At 36.2% G+C, this 23,745-nt stretch overlaps 1 protein-coding gene across 1 annotated transcript in view; it reads left to right on the forward strand.

Annotated features, from left to right (window-relative positions):
- The window catches only part of ZCCHC7 (zinc finger CCHC-type containing 7), a 153,612-nt gene that overhangs the window by 77,605 nt on the left and 52,262 nt on the right, over nt 1-23,745 (forward strand). Inside the window, exons 3-5 of the mRNA XM_081318425.1 lie at nt 15,932-15,975; nt 19,241-19,363; nt 21,111-21,281. Of these exons, the coding sequence (XP_081174551.1) occupies nt 15,932-15,975; nt 19,241-19,363; nt 21,111-21,281 (338 nt within the window). The remainder of the gene's footprint in view (nt 1-15,931; nt 15,976-19,240; nt 19,364-21,110; nt 21,282-23,745) is intronic.

A 23,745-nucleotide genomic window follows, 5' to 3' on the forward strand; every position in this document is an offset into this window, starting at 1 on the left:
ATCTTATATTCTGGCTATGTGTCCTCCAAGTTAAATTTTGTTCATATGTTACTCTTTTAATTTTTTAAGTTTAATCTGTATATATTTATCACAATAAATACCTGGAGTCTTCTGTTTCCTATTGTGTAGTCAATTACATTCCAATAGTGTGTAGGTATTGATATCCATCTATAGAGTATTTATATTGTTTAAAGCAGATATTGATAAGGAAAAGGAAATTATCTTCACTAATCTTTATTAACCTGTCTCCTATATTATATTATTATTGGAGTAAAGCTAGAGGATAAAAGCCTTGAACAGCAATCAGGTTCATGATGATTGAATGAAGAGTTTTAACATCAAGCAAGGATAACATCTCAACAAGGAATGCCAACAAATGGTCAAATCCTTTAATTCCATGTTCTCCTTTTCTCCAACTTTTATATTCCAATCTTCTATTAATTATGTATATTTTCTCAATTAACATCTTCTACAACAGAGGTCTTCAAACTTGGCCCTTTTATGACTTGTGGACTTCAACTCCCAGAATTCCTCAGCCAGGCACGCTGTTGGGGGCAATAAGCTGACTTTGTAATAATGCCGCTTGGGGGGGGGGGCAAAAGCCCTAATAAGCAGGCATATACATAGAATACAGCGTTCCGTGCGCCTTTGGCGTCTAGTCATGCCGGCCACATGACCACGGAGACGTCTTCGGACAAGCGCTGGCTCTTCGGCTTTGAAACGGAGATGAGCACCGGCCCCTAGAGTTGGAAACGACTAGCACGCATGTGCGGGGGAACCTTTACCTTTACCTTTACCTTTATACATAGAATGAAGGCTATTGCTAAGCACATTGATTTGTGCTTAGATTGTAAGCCGCCCTGAGTCTTCGGAGAAGGGCAGGATATAAATGGGATTAAAAAAAAAGTCATAAAAGGGCCAAGTTTGAAGACCCCTGTTCTACAGTTTGCCATAGAATCCCTCAATGTCTTCCACCATCAATAGGTGGAGACATATTAGCCTTCACCAGATATCTATTAATTCCAATCAATATTATCATCCTTAGTTAAATGCCAAACACATATTTAGCAGAATGCTTTTCTGAGTATCGTGATCACATCATTACTTTGCATAGCCTCATGGCCTGAATTGTGTATTCATCCGTAAAATGACCTCTTTTGATTCACCTAACTTTATTTATTACTAAACATCAAATTGTCATCTTGACAGGTTTTCCTTGGTTAGTGCTTCTTACTGTTCCACATTGTATATTTCCTTATATAAAACAGGGAGTTTCTCTTTAAATAGTGGCAGCCAGTGACACTTTCCTCTTGTACCTTTCATCTGGTCACATCGTACTCTTACTTAGAAATTGACAGAATTGATCAATACAGGAATATGGGAATGGTCCATTGCAAGAATTCCAGAATGTCCTGTTTCTCTCCATATCAGCCTGTTCTTGTATGTGATTTATCAGTTTCCAGAAGTTAAATTCTCTGAACCAGAAGTAGTCTGAAATATTCTGGGGACATCTTTATGGAAAAGGAAATGTATTTTGAGGGTAGAAAACTCCCAGAATACTTCATATTATTTCAGTCCAAAGGATTCAACTTTGTGAACTGACAAACTGGTCCAGAGAGAAGTGGAATATTCCACGGTTTCTGGAATGTTCTTTTTCAGGATCAAGAAATTTTGCATATCTATTAGTCTCCAGGCCTTCTTACAAAAATTTGGTAATTTGCCAGTAGAGGAGCAGTTGTGTGAGGGAGAGGGTAGGATCCTCATGGTATGGCAGTCAGATCCTTCCTAATGTAGTTAAATGATGGCTACTAATTATTCTCAATATGGCTTAAGTAAGAAAATTAATCAGGGATTAATAACACTATATCTTTGAATAGTATCACGTGAATATCTAATCGCATGAATATCTTCTAATCACTTCATGTGAAGTTTTAGCACCGCTTTACAAAGCCTTAGTAAGACCATACTTGGAATACTGCATCCAAGTTTGGTCACCACAATATAAAAAAGATGTTGAAACTCTGGAAAGATTGCAGAGAAGAGCAACAAGAATGATAAGGGAGCTGGAGGCTAAAACATATAAAGAACGGTTACAGGAATTGGGTATGCCTAGTTTAATAAAAGAAGGAGTAGGAGAGACATGATAGTAGTGTTCCAATATTTGAGGGGCTCCCAAAAAGACAAGGGGATCAAACTATTTTCCAAAGTACCAAAAGGCAATGGATGGAAACTAACCAAGGAGAGAAGCAATCTAGAATTAAGGAGAAATTTCCTAACAGTGAGAGCAATCAACCAATGGAACAACTTGCCTTCAGAAGCTGTGTGTGCTCCATCACTGGAGGCTTTCAAAAAGAGACTGGACAATTATTTATCTGAAATGGCATAAGGTCTCCCGCTCGAGCAGCGGGTTGGACTATAAGACCTCCAAGGTCCCTTCCAGTTCTATTATTTTATATTGTAATAATAGATCCAGAACATTTTGCTGGGCATAGAATACAGTCATGCTCGAAATTGTTGGCACCCCAGAAATTTTTCCAGAAAATCAAGTATTTCTCACAGAAATGTATTGCAGGAACACATGTTTTGCTATACACAGGTTTATTCCCTTTGTATGTATTGGAACACAACAAAAAAAGGGAGGAAAAAAAGCAAATTGGACATAATGTCAAACAAAACTCCAAAAATGGGCCGGACAAAATTATTGGCACCCTTAACTTAATATTTGGTTGCACACCCTTTGGAAAAAATAACTGAAATCAGTCGCTTCCTATAACCATCAATAAGCTTCTTACACCTCTCACCTGGAATTTTGGACCACTCTTCTTTTGCAAACTGCTCCAGGTCTCTCTTATTGGAAGGGCGCCTTTTCCCAACAGCAATTTTAAGATCTCTCCACAGGTGTTCAATGGGATTCAGATCTGGACTCATTGCTGGCCACTTCAGAACTCTCCAGCGCTTTCTTGCCATCCATTTCTGGGTGCTTTTTGACGTATGTTTGGGGTCATTGTCCTGCTGGAAGACCCAAGATCTCGGACGCAAACCCAGCTTTCTGACACTGGGCTCTACAGTGCGACCCAAAATCCTTTGGTAATCCTCAGATTTCATGATGCCTTGCACACATTCAAGGCACCCAGTGCCAGAGGCAGCAAAACAACCCCAAAACATCATTGAACCTCCACCACATTTCACTGTAGGTACTGTGTTCTTTTCTTTGTAGGCCTCATTTCATTTTCGGTAAACAGTAGAATGATGTGCTTTACCAAAAAGCTCTTTCTTGGTCTCATCTGTCCACAAGACGTTTTCCCAGAAGGATTTTGGCTTACTCAAGTACATTTTAGCAAACTGTAATCTTGCTTTTTTATGTCTCTGTGTCAGCAGTGGGGTCCTCCTGGGTCTCCTGCCATAGCGTTTCATTTCATTTAAATGTCGACGGATAGTTTGCGCCGACACTGATGCTCCCTGAGCCTGCAGGACAGCTTGCATTCCTTTGGAACTTGTGTGGGGCTGCTTATCCACCATCTGGACTATCCTGCGTTCTCTTCTGTCCACGACCAGGGAGATTCGCTACAGTGCCATGGGTTGCAAACTTCTTGATAATGTTGCACACTGTGGACAAAGGCAAATCTAGATCTCTGGAGATGGACTTGTAACCTTGAGATTGTTGATATTTGTCCACAATTTTGGTTCTCAAGTCCTCAGACAGTTCTCTTCTCCTCTTTCTGTTGTCCATGCTTAGTGTGGCACACACAGACACACAATGCAAAGACTAAGTGAACTTCTCTCCTTTTTATCTGCTTTCAGGTGTGATTTATATATTGCCCACACCTGTTACTTGCCCAAGGTGAGTTTAAAGGAGCATCACATGCTTGAAACAATTTTGTTTACCCACAATTTTGAAAGGGTGCCAATAATTTTGTCCGGCCCATTTTTGGAGTTTTGTTTGACATTATGTCCAATTTGCTTTTTTTTCCTCCCTTTTTTTGTTGTGTTCCAATACACACAAAGGGAATAAACCTGTGTATAGCAAAACATGTGTTCCTGCAATACTTTTCTGTGAGAAATACTTGATTTTCTGGAAAAAATTTCTGGGGTGCCAACAATTTCGAGCATGACTGTATATTTCAGAGCAGCTGAAAGAGTGAGATATTTTTTTCCAGTATCCCCTTTTCGTCCATTTGTCAACTATTCCTTTGGTGCTAATGTGGCAAAGACAGTTTGATCTATTGGAAAAGAGAACATCTGTGAATGTTGACTGTTCTTCTAGTAGTGGTTCCCTCATCCAAACTTTTAAAAATTATACTAATGTAAGACACAAAGATTGTGTTTTTGAAATATTGCTCTCTATTGTGATTTATGGCAGAGTATAGGTGTGGTTATGTATGGTGCTATCATGTGTCTGCTTGCATAAGACTTTTTTGTACGCTTGCCTCCAAACTAATTAATTATTTATGCCACTTGAGAGTGAATTAATACAAGCCAGAGAAAATGGAAAGGGAGTCCCTTCCCAGTCCCTTCCACCTCTGAGTCAGATTTCTTGTAAGTTCTTGTTATTTATTTTTAGTTAATTAGGAAATTCAACATTGTGCTGATGTGTGTTATTTCTGTTCTAAGATGGTATTAATTTCAGTAAATGCCTATGTTGCATTCACAGTGGACCATGCTAAATGACTTTTAGAATAATTTAGATAAGGTTATAGGCAAGCAACTATGTAATCTTACACTTTTCTAAATAATGCAGTAATAGTTGGGCAGTATCACTGCTGTCACAAGAAAGGGAGATTATTTTGTGACAATACGTTTAGAGCTGCCATCTAATTAGTTATTTCAGTGATTGATCCTGTTTTTTAATAAATGGATTTTTATATGATCAAGACCACGTTGCCATTTGGAAGTTATTGGAATTCAATGATTAATTTACATGTAATACTACAAGCATACCCTCATTAGAAGCTAATGTTTGAAATATCCATATTTGGTACAGTTCTCAACAGGGCAGCATGAATATTAAGTGCTGAGAAACAGTCATCTTTCTTACTATAAATACAAAACATTTCCTAGGCTTGTCTGTAGAGAAACTGGGTCTCTTAATGTGCTTATTTTCTTTTTGAGCAATATCGGGTTCCATCTCTGTTTTCTGAATATTCAGTCAGTCTCTGCAAACAAAACATTCAAAGGAATTTATGAGGCCTTGTAAAGAAAAGGACTATCACATGGGGTAGGGTAAAGTTAGAAATCATGTATTTTTAGTTTTAAAGTTTCACTATTTTTAATATGTCCATATGCAAAATTCAAAATAAAATGCAGTAAATCAGGGGTGTCAAACTCAATTTCATTGAGGGCTGCATCAGCATTGCGGTTGCCTTCAGGGGGCCGGGTGGGTGTGGCCAGGGTGGGCGTAGCCTACTGGGTGGGCATGGCCAGCTCTACATCGTTCGCATCAAGGGTGCCTATGGGGGCCTGGGCAGGAGTGGGACAGATCTGAGGGTCTCTGGCAGAAGGAGGGTCTCTGGGCCAGGGCCAAGGCAGTGGGGGCCATTCCCTCACTGTTTCCCGATGGCTTCGCGGGCCACATGAAACCACTTCGCGGGCCGGATCCGGCCCCCGGGCCTTGTGTTTGACATGTCTGCAGTAAATGATAACAGAGCCAGTGATATAGTCGTTAAGGGTTGAAACTGGGAGACTGTGAGTTCTGTTTCTTCCTTAGACATAAAGTCACCTGGGTAACTTTGGGCCAGTCGCTCTTTCTCAGCCCTAGGAAGGAGGCAGTGGCAAACCACTTCCAAAATCTTGCCAAGAGAACTGCAGGGACTTCTCCAAGCGTCTCCAAAAATGAACACTTACCCAAAGGCACCAAACCAAACAAACAATAATATGTTACAATAATGCTACCTTAAAACCTCAATACACGCCCATACCCACACCCATACACTCACACACCCACATTAAAGAAACATGTTTACTTGCACTAATTGAGAATACTGGCACAGAACAAATGTCTCAGGAGTAAATTTCATTAATGGAGGATAGCCGCTTTGGTAGAAAGCCAGAATATAATTTTAATAAATAATATAAGGGTAGTTTATCTCTACATGATACATGCAAAGAAGATATTGTGAATCAGTTTGCACTTCCGCCTGAACCAACAGCAAGCCGACTCCATTACTTTGAACAAACCATAATGCCATGGTTCATAGACACTCCTTGCTGTTTTCCTTCTTAGAGTAGCAGATTGAAATAGTAAAAATGCAGCTTACCTGAGTCTGTTACCAAGATTTTCCACATACTCATGGAAAATACAGGGGAGTTTCTGGGTGCAAACAAATATGTCTACAGACACATTAAATTGGCCAACTCTGCCTTGATCTGCAAAGGTTATTTAAAGCATCCATAGGGGATCTCTGTGTATACTGTAAATACGGAGGGCTTGCTTGCTGTAATTGAAGACTTTGAGAATATTTGAAATACCAACATAAATGTACGCATAGGATTATTTTTTTATAATTAACGCACCTAGGATTGTTCAAAAAGTGTCATAGCTTTATAGTGGATGGTTAAAGGTAGCTTCCCAAAATATTGTCAATAGTTCCTTTTCTTTCAAAACATGCCTCTTGTTGAATTGTGTATGCACTGAATCGGTCAAAGACCTAGCTAAAACCATTTTTCCCTCCCTCCTCCTTCATCCCAGCTTGCTTTTGTTATGTATTGGCTTGCTAATCCTTGTGTTGAGCAGTATCAGACATCACCTTTCTTGGGGGCAGTTAGTCCACTCTTCCGCTTTCTTTGTCAGAGGGCTCCCTTAATAGGAGAAGTCAACAGGGAGGACAAAAAGGATTGAAAGTTGTATTTAATCAGGGTCATAGAGGTGGTGTTCAGAGTGACGGGCCCACAGGCAGGCTGGCCTTTTATGCTTACCGACGCAGATGGTCCCAAAGCATTCAGCTAAGTGAAGAGAAAGCTGCCCAGTGAGCTATTGTAGGGGCAGAGCCTCGTTACAGTTGAGAAGGGTTGCCAAGGGTAACTAGAGAGTATCACCACTATCGTGTGATCACTAGTCTATGCCTTTGGAAATGTTAAACTGAGAATTGCTTTGGGGCTCTCAGCATCTGGATGTTCATGGAAGCAGTATTATCTTGCCATAAGCTTTTGATTTATTTCACTTTGAGGAACTAGACAAATGAGAATGATTTTGCAGTTTACTTTGAGAAAAGTTGCTACTCAGAACCAGTACTTTTAATCCTATACTGAAAGTTATAGCAGCACTTTAGAAAAATGCATTTCAGAGACTTTAATTTTAATGCATTTGGGTAAAATGCTGAAAATGTATGCATGCATGTATGTATATGCATTTATGCACATCCCAGAAAGTGTCTCTATCCAAATTCGTCTATTAAATGATAACAGAAACTGTTTAAGAGAGAGTGTGTGTGTGTGTGTGTGTGTGTGTGTGTGTGAAAAAGAGAGAGAGTGAATTTTAAATGCTTAGTTCAGACTAATTTTCTTGAAATCAAAGTTATACCCTTAAGTATAAACATAATTTACTATGGTTCATTAATTAATGATACTAAGCAGTTCCAAATACATTGGAGGAATGATATGACTGGCTAGGATGCACTCTAGAATAGCAAGTTAGGTCTTAGATGCGAAAAACTTGTACTTTGCACAATTCAAGGGACAGAGGTGGCCAGCAAAGGTATACAGGCTTCCCTATCTTCCAGACTACCATGTGAAATTTCACGTCCTATTGCAAACTAAAATGTGTCCAAAGATCCATACAGGTCCCAAACATTTTTACTTCCATAGGAAATATTCAGTTAAACTTAAGACATAGCCCATTGTTTTGCTACTTACAATATGGAGGTGGCTGTGATTTCTTCTTTATTCCTCCTTCACTCAATTCTTACACTTGACCATATTGACAGAAAGTGGTTACTAGTGGTTTTTGTAAAGAGATGTTACGTTACGTTATGTTATGTGAAATGGATTTAATAGAATCAGTTCACTTGTTTATTGATTTATTAGATTTGTATCTTATCTTTTTTATACAACGCAGGGACATACATAAAATACAATATATATTATTTGAGTTAACTGTGCAAGTAATAATGTCAGAATTTTAGTGAGAATAAAAACTTATTCAAAGGACTTAAATGGATTTTTTTAACCATTGCATTCAGAAGACAGTCTTTAAAAGATTTTTGAGAACATCCGCTCAAAAGATACAATCCATTCTAACTTCCTCTTGTGTTCTTTTTTCTTTCTTTTTCTGTGGTTAGAATTTAACGATTAGATGAAACACCTGTGGGCAAGCAATATAGACAACATTGTGTATGGGAAAATAAACTTAAGAATTGGGAAAATAAACTAAGAATTGATTAGCACTGATGGATTTGAGAGGAAGTATATATTTTGTGTAACAAACTTAAAAAAGAAATTTCAGTAATGTGAGCTTTTCTGAAGTTGGAAATGCTAAGGTGAACAAAATTAGTGAATTAATTTGTAGAGCAATTAATTTTTATTAATTTTTTTACTGCTCAGGATAAGGTAAGAACTTTAATGCAATAATTTTTCTAGATAGTACTTCTATGTTGTGGTTATTGTTAAATCTTGAAACTTACAAGACAAAAACCCATATCGTGTGGATCTAATGCTATTCTATTTCTCTTCACAATAAGAGTTAGTTCCATCATTTATATATGTGAAGATATGTGTGTGTGTGTACACATATACACACACATATACATACATAAATATGTGTGTGTATGTGTGTATATATACACACATACATACATACACACACACATACATACATACATACACATATATACGTGTGTGTGTGTGTGTGTTTATGTGTATGATGTGTTTATACACCCATACCCAAAAACAGGCTTCACACATGATAAAATGTTGATCACATTGCAATAGTGCACATTGTACTCAACAGTAGTACTTGATGTAGCTACATTCTTTTTGGAGTTGGTTTTAGAACATTTTTTTTTTGGATATACAATTGAATTCTAACAACTGAATCTGCTTCCTCCTCCCTTCAGATGCATATTAGAGCTAATCTAGTGATGTAACAGATTGTGAGATATGGGATTGATTGACTCTCAGTCACCTCTTTGTGTTGACACTAGCTTAAATGCAAAATATGGCTTGTGGTGGATCCAATGAACACTTACAATGTATATTCTGCTTCTCTGTTGATTTTCCTTATTTTGATATTAGCAAATGACTTTCACAGCTATTAAAGATTCTGAGCTGCATCCAGAAAAAACCCCACAGCACCTTATTAAGATTTCGAGATACTATTAAATTGGGGGGAACCTAAAAGCAGATTTTCTGACAATTTAACTAGGAGGTTATTCTAAGATGAGGGAAATGTGTATAACATGAGCTATTTCCATCTAAATTTCCTTATATAGGAACGCTTTCTCTAGTCTTTATATCCAGTTGTTTGTTGATTAGTCTAACTATATACTTCTAATTAATATATCCAGCATGATATAGTATTTAAGGCATTGGATTGGCATTGGGGAGACTCAAGTTCTAATACATCTCAGTGATAGTAACTCCCTGTGTGGCTTTGCCCAGTCTGTCTCAGCCCAACCTCACAGGATTGTTGTGGGTGGAAATAAGAGAAGGGACTACTATGTAGGCTGCCTTAGACTTCTCTATGAAAGGGAAATAAATTGAACAAATAAAGAAAAATAAATACCCTATTGAAGTTGTTGGCACCCTGTGTTCTTGAATGCAGAGGACACACCAGGAGATCCCACTCATAAGAAACTCTGAGGCTTATTTACTGAAGAAGCTTTTATTCTGTTTTTGTAACAAAAAATATAACTACTGAATAATGGTTTGAGGAAAACAATCTTGCACAGAAAGTAGTAGTTCTGATCTGATTGGTGTTTACCTTTTTATGAACGGAAAACAAAAAATAGACAACTGAGATTCTAAATTGCGCATTATATCATTTATTCTCCAGGGGCAGTAAAAGCATTTGTTTTATTTTTGTCTGACTGCTGTGAACACTACAAAGAATAGCACTGAAGCTTGGCTACTTACTTTTTTTAAACTATTCATTTTATACTTCTCAGACAGATTTTTCCCTGGGGTGAAACAAAGGTTAACTGAAATTTCCTCTGTTGTGTACCTGAACGAATCAGCAGTTTGAGAAGGAAATCCCATTGATGGGCAAAGAGAGTGACAGGCTCTATTTAAAGAATTCCCCCGACTGTGTGGTAGACCAACCATGCCATGAATTTAACTGTTCCTGTGGTCCCCAAACTTGTACCTACTGAAAGAGAGAGAGAAAGATTACTTTGTTCTCCAAATGTTATACTAAGTTTTGAAAAATACCAAGTATTGATACTTGTAAACATTACTACCTGTTTACAAAACCTAACTTATCAAGAGTTTCATATTTTTAAAATGCAAAATAAATGAAAAGAAAACAAGGAATGTCTATAGTCATTTCTTTGATAAATTTTTCATTTTGCAAGTTGTGACACATTTCTAAAGTGTAGTATTTTACAAATATGTCTATATTTGGTATCAACAGATAGTACCGTTCTTTCATATAATATTTGCTGCAGACATATTGAAATGGAGGCTTAGGTTAATATAAATTACCATAATACATAGAGGAATATGTAGTAAAAATGCACATATTTCAACATTTAGTAAGCTTTATTTTTAAAAAATGCAACTGGCTGCTTGATATATATAGGTCTTCATTTGGATTAAATTATAATTCCTGCATGTTTGGATTAAGTAATATTAATTTCTGAATAGAGATTAAATTCTAACCTCCCTCTGTTATAGCCCTCAAAAATATACCCATCAGGCAGCATAAGATTGTTTTAAAAAATTGTTCCTTCTTTTTGTAATTTAATAAAAATTAGTACTCATTCTACCACTATAAACACTTGAAATGATTGTTCTATTTCATTTCAAATTTTTAACTAAAGTGATCTCTTACACCGATCGTTTAAGACTGCAAAAAAAGTAGCAAGACAAGATAACCCTACTTAAAGAAGAATTTGTCATTAACACTTTCAAGAATTTGCAAAATCCTCTACACTAGGGATGAGATTCTCAGAAATGTGTGATTGTTACAGTAAAATTATGATTAAATGGGTCTTTCCAGAAACTACTTAAATCCTGCTGTAGGAAATTTATGAAGCTCTTCAGTACTTTTTAAATAAGATATTAAGAAAGAATCCATTCCGTCAGTAGATTAACTCTTTTATAGTTAATCAAATTCTTATTACCAGTTAAAGGGATCTTGGAATAGTCTTAAAATAAAAATTAATGTCAGAAATTACCAGTTGGGAATGATAACTATCAGCAGTGGTTTTTATAGTTTTTATAATACCCTTGATCTGCAGGTATTTCTTCATGCTAAATTTTTAAGAAGAAGAAGGATTCACAGTGTTTGATAAAGGGTTGACCTTGCAAGAGAATGCAACAGCGAAAAAATTTAGAGAAGAAAACTTTCAGTGCTTTTTCCTGATCCCACCTTCCTCTTGTAATCCCAGACTCAAATCACTTTCTTCTACGGTCCTTAAAGATTCAGAGTATCTTTCTGGATATAAAAATATACAGATTACTAACTTACATTCTACACTATTCTGAATCTAGGCCTACTTTTACTACAAAGTACTGTTTGGTTTGAAATCTACAAGTGCAGAAAGCCAAATATTGTTCTTGGGGGGGGGGGAAACTATACAAAGTAAATCCATAAAGATTTTACTTCAGTTTTTAATTAGCTATATCTTCATTAAAGTTCTAATGTAACATAAAGAAGAACTGGTTAGATTGATTAATTAATGTTGTTAGAGAATACCATAATCTTGTATTCCAGAAAAATTATATCCTCTGATTTCTTGCAACTGCTTAGTGGATATATGTGAAACATATTGTAAAACAGGCAGGAACCCATCTTTTTAAAAGATACTTCAACTTTTACACATTAAAAAGCTTTTAGAGCCTGCTCAGCAGTTCACTGTCTGATCTCAGAAAATCAAGACCATTTTAGACCTGCTGAGTCTGGAAGGTGGGGTGGGAGACCACCAGGGAATTACTGGATTGTAGATTAGCCTACAAAACAAACAGAAGCCATTTCTGTTGCCAACAAAACTCCATAACTATGTCCATGAAGTCACAAGGAGTTAAGACTATGGTAGTCTATTTGGCAGGCCAGAATCCTGTTAACAATACTTTGCATAGACTCAACAGCACAAATCAGAATGCAGTTCTGAGCATACTGAATAGACTATACAACATATCCCAACTAAATCTTTTTGGGTATATATTTAATAAGAATCATTGTAAAAGTAATTCTAAAAATGCAGAGTTATCAGACATGGTCCTATATACTTATAAAAAAATTCGCAAATATTTGAATGCATCTTAATTGCTTAAAATCCTGTTTCATTCAAGATCTGATGCAAATATAATACATCTGATAAAATTTGGAGAACATACAACTATGATGAAACAAACAGCATATCCAGAACACAAGAAGCTTAGCTAAATTGAAGCATACATACATGCAAACATTATTCAGCAAGGCAAATACAGTTGTTTATAGTATGGTCGGCAGTTTGGCGGGTCGAATCCCGAGTGCCGCGTGAGCGGCTGTTACTCGTCCCAGCTTCTGCCAACCTAGCAGTTCGAAAGCATGTAAAAATGTAAGTAGAAAAATAGGGACCACTACGGTGGGAAGGTAACAGCGTTCCGTGCGCCTTTGGCGTCTAGTCATGCCGGCCACATGACCATGGAGACGTCCTCAGACAAGCGCTGGCTCTTCAGCTTTGAAACGGAGATGAGCACCGGCCCCTAGAGCCGGAAACAACTAGCTCACATGTGCGGGGGAACCTTTACCTTTACCTAATTGTTTAAAAGCACTATAAATCACTCAGAGTATACAGAAGAAAGAAGTCAGCGACTAAATATCTATTTACGTTTTCCAAGCAGATCCTTTCCCTCCTTTTTGCTTGCATATTCATAACAATAACAATACAGTAGATACTTTAGCATTAAGCTCAAATATCTAACCTTTAATGTTACAAAATCATTCAGTGTACTTTGCAAATTATTTTCAGCATTAATTGTAGATCTGAAGCAACTCTGATCATTTATACCTCACAAATCATATATAACATTGACATAATTTTTTGACAGATTTAAATTAATCATTATGGTATTAGTTCTTAGTTCCTATTGTATAAATATCATTGTACTTGGTTATTATTTATATTCTATAATGTAATAAAATACATGTGTTTGGTTGTTGTTGTTTTTTTAAAAAAACAGTGTAGGATAAGTACTGCAGTTATTTAAGCCACTGTACAAGCATGTACTTTTGGCTTGCTACCATTTTTTTTTCTTTTTTGGACAATAAAAGAAAACAATAATAAAGAAAGCTATTTGAACCAATAATACTTTATTCACTTAAAATACTTTAACATAATGGATTTTACTTTTTACTTTGCAAAATGAGTTGGGATAAAGATTTAGAAATGGTTGCTAATAATGTATTGTAAATGTAAGAAATATATGCCGGTACAGACTAATCTCTGAGTTTTATTAGATAACTGGTTTAGTGGATAAAGGGAATGCAGTAGATATAATCTTCAGCATAATCAAATTTAGCAGTGCTTTTGACACAGTTCCACATGACATTCTCATAAAGAAACTAGTAAAATTTGATTGTAAATGCTTAAGAGGATAGTGTTTTGGATAGAAATGAACTTAATTGTTTAGAAAACTGGTCTATAAGCTACACAAATCAAAAAGTGTTACAGAATAAAATACAGGTTGTAAAATGTGAGATAACAGAACAGCTGTGCTGGGAAAGCCACATTTGATGATAAACAGCATTGTTCATCAATGTAAAACTGCTGGGGGGGGGAAAGCAAACATTGCCCCCCATTAATCAGCAAATGTTTGATAGAAATATGACATATATAAAATAGAAAGAAGTAATAGCTGTGGGTCATATCTTCAATTTACAGTTCATGAACAAAAAAATTCAAGATTTTTGTTTTTGTATTCTTAAAGAAAAATGTAAATAAATTGTAGGACAATCAGGGAAAAGTTGACTAAGGCATGCCATTGACCTCAACTTTGTTACATGGCATATTCCAGTATTTTGGTATGAATAATTGGATATTTAAAATTGTCAAGTTGTTTGTAGACATAGCTGTGTTTTTAAATGAAGGAGCAGCTGTCTCGGACCTGAGGGCTATATCTTTGTGGGCTGTGCTAGGGACTGCATAAGAAAAGCTGTGGAGTAGGACAAAAACTATTTTAATCTGAACTTGATTTGAATGTAGTTTACTTTAATTAAATTAATATAGCTATTTCCCATGGGGAAAATGATAAGGCATTTTGGCATCATCTTCTATAGTGCTAGTACTAATATGAAGATGAATGATGGTAGAGGTAGGATAACAAAGGAAGCTACATTTTCACAGAGCATATTATTTTTAATTTTGGAATTTGGAAACTCAATCCAATTGTTATTTTAAAACACTATGCAAATTCAGTGACTATTATTCATGTTGGCTACATGCCACTGTTATCTTCAGGATGAATGACAATAATCCTCTGGTATTATTGCTGGGGAACAACAGCAGGCAATATCTACATTACCTGTGGTTTGGCATCTGAACTGGAAAATAGTGACCATTCACATTTGATTACCCATATAGACTAAATGTGATCCACTTATAAAAATGATTTAAAAATACTAGTGTACTATGTTTCTGTGTAAATAGGGTCCAAACATGTTACACTAATTTTGCACCATTGGATATGGTTATCACAGCAATTCTGAGTTCTTTTTAAAGCCCTTATGTTAACTTTTTAAAGATTTAAACAATTTGGGGATATATAGAAGACTGTTTTCCCTTGTATTCACTTCCTTTTAAAGTTTTAAACAGGATATACAGAAGACTGCCTTCAATTGTATGATCCTTCTGTAAAGATCAACTAAGAGGCCCTTTTTTGAGTGCCAGTCAAGGGCCTTCTTATTGGTGTTCTCCTGGATGTGGGGCTGTTTTCTTTGGCACTATGAAAGAGCATTTTGTACAAGCTTTCAAATATCCTTGAAAATCCATTTGTTCCATCTAACTTTCTCTAAGAGGGTTTTTATAACACTAATTCCTGAGTCATGGTGTTTCCTTATTATACTGGATTCTTACATTTTTATTCATTCATTATATCTCAACTGGATTCATCTTTTGTTGGATGCTGCCAGTTATATATGTGTCCCAAAGGGCAATCTATAAAGATTTTAGATAAATATTTGTGTTATACTATAAACGATGAAGAGCTTCTTATAACTTGAAAACTGCATATTATTCAACCAACTGAAAGCTAATATTTATCTGGTTACTTTAATGAGAAATACATAGATTGCTAGCAAATAGTTGCAATGATTGGTTTCAAAGGTTTACTTTAAAAAGAAATACAGAATTGACAAGGAATATTATGTCAAATGTATAGAATAATATAAAACGTCTGACGTGTTCATGTTAGAAGCATCCAAATGATAATTGATATTCCAGCTATATTTTTATGTTACAAAATATTTTCAGTAACTCTTGAAAGTCACTGGACATTCATTGTAAAATTTCTTTTATTCTGTCGTTAAGATTCTGGCGCAATGAAGCTTTTGATGTGCTATTAAAGCAGAATATATGCCTTAAAATACTATTTTAGTATTAAAACACTATATATATTGTCCCAAAATACATGGCTTACGATTATTATTAATTATTAATTTATATGCCACCTATCTCACCAGATTAGATACTGTACAGATAAAATAGTAACTTTCTTTCATTAACTTGTTCCTAATATGACAAATCCTATAGTTCCTCAAATCAATTTCAACTGTTTCCAAATGATTGTTTTCCAGGAGAAGATAGAACAGGATGGACCATCAGTGATAAAGACTTACAGGTACATTAGTGCAATATTGCATTTTGTGTATTTTGTATTATTAATGTCCTTTCATTACTGAAAAATAAATCTTAAACACTTCTGAGGATTCTTGTATGATCTCTAAAACTTTATAAAACGGGTCCCCAACACCAGGCCATGGCCCACTATCAGGCCCTGAGGTTTTCAAAACTGGTCCCCCCGAAGCAGCAGGTGAGCGCACGGACGTGGATCCCACCTTGCGTGAGCAGTGGGTAAGTGCGTGCAAGCACATTCCATTGGCAAATGGAGCTGTGCACATACGGGTTTGCCTGCCACACAATCAAAATCATCCCCTCCCCCGTGCCGGTCCACAAAGCTGGAAAGGTTGGGGAACTCTGTTATAGAAGATATATTAAATAATTGTGTTAATTAGTGCTTTATGTACGGTTTTATTCCTCGATATGTTTAATTTAAGTAATGTTGTCCTATACATAGAGGACTGATCTCACCTAGTTGCCTTATTTTCTGTAAACTGTTTTCTGTCCAAGCTGAAACTTCCAGACAAGCTTCCATAATAGAGCTACATAACAGGTTCTATAATAGCACCATCCATTCTTGGATTATTAAGGTAACCATCTTGCCCAAATTGGGCAATTACATTGAATATGGGCACTTATTACTTAATACGTAATTAGGTACTTAAACTACTTAAAATCCATCTAGCCACAATGCCCCTGTCTTCTCAAAATTCAGCTTAGGTTTATTTAATCATCTATGCCTCTGTTCTTCCCAGGATTTATAAAGAGCTGCGATCAGCACAGTGCTGACACCATGTCACAGATCTCTTATAATTTGTGATGGTTATACATCAAAAAGAAGAGAATGGAATCCTGGGGGATCAGGACCTAACCATGGGGATGCTGCAATGGTCATAAGTGTGCAAGATGGTCATAAGTTCTTATAGTCAGAGAAGGGAGTTCAGAAGTGATATTGTGGCTTAAAAAAAAAACTTTTGCTATTCCTTAGCAAAAAGTGCAGCTTTGACAAAATGGTCAGCCCTTTCACCTGGTAAATTCTCCAGAACATTGAAGAATTATTTGGCTGTAGTCACTCTTGAGAATATTCTCAACAGATCTCCCATTCCTGCATAGAGGGAGTGCCATAATGAACCCAGTTTTCTTTAGGAATTGATCCATTCCAAGCCACAAGAATTATTCTCCAGTAATTGATTCTGATCCTTCCTTTACCGCTCTCATTCATTCATTCATTCAGATTTCTAGACTGCTTCCCAGACAATTAGGTCTCAACTCTGTTTATAACAACACTTATTAAAATGTAATAACAAAGTGGAAAGTGTAAGAAGTGTGAAATATATTCATTAAAGGGGCGATAGAGTCAAATTAAACAAAACCATCAAGTGGTATTTATGAGAAAGATCTGGTGAAAAGATAGGTCTTTGAAACAATCCACTAGGAAACAACTCAACTTATGAATTTCAAGACATGGAGCCTACATTGAGAGCATAGGCTGCATTACAGAGAACATGAATCCACAAGCCTCTGTAAGGTGGCCAGTCTTGGCAAAGGTATATCTGAGTATATCTCAGAACATCCCTACAAGTTAAAGTGAAACTACCATACTAAGCCCCTAATTCCTGGAAATAATCCAGAACACCTTGGCAGATGATATAAAATATCTCAGAAAGATCAAGCAGCATGAGGTTGGCCTTCCTTTGCCTGTTGCAGAAAGTAATATATCAGCCATGGCTGATTCTGTTCCCAAATTAAGGTCTGAATCCAGATTGAAAGAAGAACGTTTTCACAATAGGTCAGTTCATTACTATTGATGTTATACCCCTTGCAAAGCCTGAGACATCAACTGCCATTTCTAATCAATTTGAACAAGCCAAACAAGCTGCATTATACTGTAAAGGTAAGGAGTACAAATTCTGTTTCTCAAGCTCTTTTTTGCCTATCATGGCTATCCTAAAAATGCTCCACCAATAATTGGAAGTACTCTACAGAATAACATGAGTTGCTGTTTAACAGTTTAATTATTTTCCTTAATCACCACATAGAAGATTTTTTTTAAAAAAAACTTTCACATAAAATTTCAAACAATGGCATGGGTTGTAGCAATGTAAGCTGAGAAAGATGGGAAGAAGGCAGAAAAGATGATGGAGGGATCTTCTGCTTCATTACAGGTGAATTTTCTTGCAGATTTCATACACACACAAGTATGCACACAGACCTACAAACCTGCTATTGCTTACTCCACTTAGGAGTTCTGCTTGAGTGGTCTGGCGGCAAGTTGAATGGCAGAATGTCTAGAATAAACTTATCATCTACCCAAATGTAGCAACTGCTTTTTTTCCAGTTTCCGGTCATGGTTTCAAGGCATTGATGCACTCCTGAATCTATTTCTTTCCTTTCAAAAAATTCATAGCTAGTAAGATTTCTTAGTGAGAATTTATTATTTATGTGGGTGATGCAGAATAGTCAATGGCAGTAATGGGCACCTACTGACTTTCTAATACAAAAGACTACAGTTGATAGTGACCATGTTATTTAATTAGAGCACATACTGAGCCAGGTATTAGGCCTTAAAACTAAAGGTCAAGGAACTTTGTGCACAGATGTAAAATGCAAGTGGTGTGTAATAAGAAATCGGAGCATTAACTCGAACCATGGAATATCAGAATTATATGGAACTTTAAAAGAGAGCAGGATATGGAAATATAGAATAATACTTTTGTTTCTTGAGAAAAGTCAAGTTTTTCATATTTGGAAAAATAAATCCTTGATTTTTTTTTCCTTACAGACATAGTCTAGCTTTTGATTTTCAGTTTTATTTGAATATTAAGGTATATAGACAGAGTTGTAAATTTCTGATCTAAGTGTAAAAATCAAGGATTTTTTGTTGTTGGCAGTGCTGTAGATGTTTTCTCATGGCATTTTATGCATGCAGGTAATTTAATAATACCTTTCCTACATTCATTAGTAAATTAGTTATTTTCCCAATTAAATTAAATGTACTTTGTAAAAGATGCCACTATTAAATAATATTGACAAGAAAAAAGCAACTTCTAAAACTGGCTTTGAAAAGGACGTGATACAGTCCTGCAAAAATATTTACTTATTTATAGATGGGAAGTCTGTTCTAGAGCGGTGTATATGTATAAGAACTATAAAAAATAAACACCTTTCTTTAAAAAATGCGATATCTTAGGCTTGATTGTTGTAAAAGCTTAGGGTGGCAGAACATTAAGCTTTCAACTTCTAATAAAATCCTTTTGTTTCCTCAGGCACAGATTGGTAATTATGTTTCAGTGCGACATAACAACAGATACTACACAGCGGACAAAAACGTCACTTGCAGAAATTGTGATAAACGAGGTCATTTATCAAAAAATTGTCCTAGCCCAAAGGTAAATGTAGTATTTCAATTTGTTTTATTGCTAGCTGATGACTTTCAGACTTTAAAGTGCTGGTCTGAAATAGTTTTACTGGCTGGCATTTTGAGAAAGGCGAAAAAAAAGAAAAGAATTTCCATATTCTCAACTGCGGTGGCAGTTTAGACCCAAGGAACATTTCCTGTTCATTTCTTTGCCTTGTGGATCCTATCCTAGAGATTAATCAGAAGGTATTAGGAGCATGATTCCCTTGTAAGAGAGGAGATGGAGTATTTGAAGTTGGTGCTTTCTTCAGTGGCTCTCAGCAATATAATCCAATCAAGAGAGACCCAGTGGCCCATGCTGAGGATTACCACCTGCTCGCTGAAGATTTCTTTTCTCTTTCCCCCACTTTAGTGAATGAGTGGACAGAACAATAGGGCTTGTGAGAAAGTGAGATACAGGCATGCATCCTATAATTAGTCCCCACTCTGCCCTCATTGGGGAAGCAAATGATAAAACACAGCTTTTATACCTTGTACTGCATATACCTTACACACACATTCTATTTTTATATCCAGGCCTTAGAAGAAGAAAAAAATGTCCACTCAGCTGATGAGAGAATTCTTGCTAGAGAATACAGAATCCATAGTATTGTGCATAATGATTGGCAACCCAATGTAGTATTTTTTTACCAGAATAATAGCAAAGATTTGTGGGTTTAGATATCTTTGGAATAGATTTAAGCAGTAGGTTTATATTTTATTCGTTTTATTCTCATTGGCTGAAAATTGACAGGTGTAAATTTTCACTATGAGTACAAAACACCGATATCAAACACTGATACCATAAAACATTTAAAGAATAACCACAAAAAATTAAACAATGTGGCATATTTGAGTGGTGAGCAGAATATGTAGACGATTGCAGAATGATAAGACAATCCATTGGCATAATCAGTTATTGGGAGCTTTCCTGATTGCTATTAGATACAATTTCATGTGTTCTTGTCACAGAAAGGCATTCCAAAACAGGTTAGCACAAATGAAAAATGTATCTTTGAAACATTACAACAATTAGGATCCTTGGCATGGCTTGTGCCTGACCTCACTGCTTTGACAGTTGCCCCTGCTATCTCTGTGGGCGTGAGCAGGTTCTCCCATTGCACTTCACTTGCAGTTCCAGTGGAAGTGTTATATCTATATGCATACATATCTGTGTCAGCTGGGGCCAGCTTTCAAAGCTTTGGTGTAAGGTTTGCAAAGAGCATGGCTGCTTTAATGCTTTGAAGGAAGGTGCTTCAGTCACAGTCATGCACTTTGCAAACTGCTTCTTTCAAGCGATTTCTATAGTACTATTACCTAAAGTAACAGCTAGGGGCTTCTGGGAGTTGAATTCCATGCATCTTAAAGTTGCCCAGTTTGAGGTCTAAGTAACTACTTTTTTCCCCAAGCAGAATGATCTTGGTGGAATTTTGGGAAGGACCCCTTGTTGTGCCTAGCAGTACTGGAGATGATTTTATTCATTAGCTACTGATTGTTCATCTTCTGCTCTTTATTTATTGTACAGTTGTTTTCTTTTATCTTATGTTTTAATTATTAATTGAGGGCTTCCTTGTGTAGGCAGTGCATGAGATTATGAAATAGTAAAGTAGGTCTTAAGCCAAGGAGTTAGAAATTCTCTGAGAATATAAATGGAAGTGCCTTGTTTATTTTACTTAATTTAAATTCCTCTGATTCTATAAACATTTGATTATTTTTGTTTCTTTGCATTTATTTTGCAGAAAATTCCACCCTGTTGTCTTTGTGCACAGAGAGGTCACCTACAAAACAGCTGTCCAGCACGATTTTGTTTAAATTGTTGTTTGCCAGGACACTGCTCTAGAGAGTGCCCTGAGAGAATGTACTGGAAAAAACATTGTAACCGCTGTGATATGAGAGGTCATTATGCAGATGTGAGTACATTGTTAACAGAAACTACCCAGTGATTCTTTTTCTCTCTCTCTCTCTTTCTCCCCCCTCTTCCTCGAATGACTTATGCTTATAGTCTGCATTCCAGTTTATACATTGCTGGTCCCTTAGCACATTGTATGAAGACACAGTTAGATGTACAAAATTAGTATTTTCTGCATCATAAATATGTTTAAAAATAATGAAAAAGAATGCAAAAATAGAAATACAAAAGAATTACCAATAAGTACTGGAGTGCTAAACTATTGTTTGCAGAATGTTTTTTTTATTTCCAAAATACATTGATTTCTGTGAAATAGCATACTCTATAATTCATTAAAAGAGTCTTGACCTGGTGTTTATTTTTATTATTAACAGAAATGATTTCAAATTACATAAAATTTATAGACATACTTATCTTTTATGAATATAAGAAATGCAGTTTGCCTTTCTTGCATATTAATAACTATAGAAAAACTTGCAAAAACACAATACATGCGTTGTATTTTAAAATGATTACAGATTTAATATAGAGGCTAAGAGACTAACTTTCACTATGAAAACATAATAAATAGCACACCTGCCATCTCATTCTTCCCAATGGGAATAATACTAGCATTCTTTAAGCAGTTGTTTTACAGATTATTAAGTATATATGATTTAAAACATTCAGAATGCAATAATAATAAATCTGATGAAAAAATAATTTAATTATTATCTTCGTTTTTTACTCAGGGTCCATATTATTTAGTTTTGTATGGCATATAATTGCATTATTCCAACAGATCTCTGACCAGAAACAAATAATGCTGAGGAAGTTAATAGATGCCATTTATTTACATATCTCATCAAAATTCATAGCAAAAGTTGGTTGCCATGTGATATTCAGCAGCCAGGCCTTTGTAGCAGAGATTTGCCAGATAAACAGCTTGCATATTCTCTTCTAAAAACCATGTGCTAAGAAAAGCCGATTAGCAGTTTGTGTGTGTGTGTGTGTGTGTGTGTGTATGTGTGTTTGTGTTTTCATAGTGTCAGTTTGTAATTTTTTCTTATAATCATAATTGAGAAGATTAGGTGCTGTTCATGATACTGATGTTCAGTCATTTATCTCAGGAAATTTAGCCACATGTATACATTTTCAAGTCTGTCATTGGAGATTCTGAGATATTTCCTTTAAAATACAAAGTTTATATAGTCCTTTGTATCGCCATGTTCAGATTAATTTCTTTTTCAGTTTCTGTGATAAAGTATGAAAAGTTAATCTATATAAGGTTGGTTAAAGGGAACATAAAATGTTTTTATTTACAAACATGAAATTGGTGAACATTGTTTTTTAAAAACAAAATTGACTTTTTTATTATGTTATACTTTGGAAGAGATGATATAGTGTAAAGATTTTCTAATATAGGAAAACAGTAAAAACTATATAAGTTCTTGTGAAGATAGGCACTCAAAACTGATGATTCAATGCAAAATTAGAACATAATTTTCGAATGCTGTTTTTCACTTGCCCCTTTTCATTAAAAATGAATCCTTCTCTGATCTTCTCTCGTTTTCATTATGCCACTTAGGCATCCTTGAGTAGCTTTCCTTTATCTTGTGCATTATACTGCAGTTACTCATGGAAGTCCCTCCCATTATCACATATGATTGCAGCACCTGCCCTTTGAAATAGCATCCTCGCCAAGACTCATATGGCACTCACTCTGCAGGTATTCCAAAAATCCTTGAAAACCTGGCTTTGCTTCTAGGCTGGGGTGGATGGGTGTCAAATTCTCTTGATTTTCTTTTTCTGGTATGTTGGGTTTGTTTCTCATGACATACAGGGAGTGCAGAATTATTAGGCAAGTTGTATTTTTGAGGATTAATTTTATTATTGAACAACAACCATGTTCTCAATGAACCCAAAAAACTCATTAATTTATTTATTTATTTATTTATTTATTTGTTTTTATAAACCGCCCTTCTCCCGAGGGACTCGGGGCGGTGTACAGAATAAGGTAGGCATACAGAATGAACAATAGTGAAAACAAACAATAGTAAAATACAAGCTGGGACCCCAGATTAGAGCTATCAGGCCAGGCCAGACTGCTGGAACAGATAAGTTTTTAATTCGCGCCGGAAGGTGCGGAGGTCGGGGGCCATCCGGATTTCGGTTGGTAAGCTGTTCCAGAGGGCTGGCGCACCCACTGAGAATGCCCTCCCCCTGGGGGCCACCAGCCGACATTCCTTGAGCGGTGGCACCCTGAGGAGGCCCTCTCTGTGGGAGCGCACAGGACGGTGGGGTGCTGACATTGGCAGAAGGTGCTCCCGTAGGTAGTCCGGACCCATGCCATGTAGGGCTTTGTAAGTCATTGTTAGCACCTTGAACTTCACACGGAAGGCAACTGGAAGCCAGTGCAGTGCACGGAGGAGAGGTGTGGTATGGGAGTATCGGGAGGCTCCCAAGAGTGTCCGTGCCGCTGCACT

Source organism: Vipera berus (genome assembly GCF_964194415.1).
Source record: "Vipera berus genome assembly, chromosome: 2".
In the NCBI taxonomy this organism is placed as follows: domain Eukaryota; kingdom Metazoa; phylum Chordata; class Lepidosauria; order Squamata; family Viperidae; genus Vipera; species Vipera berus.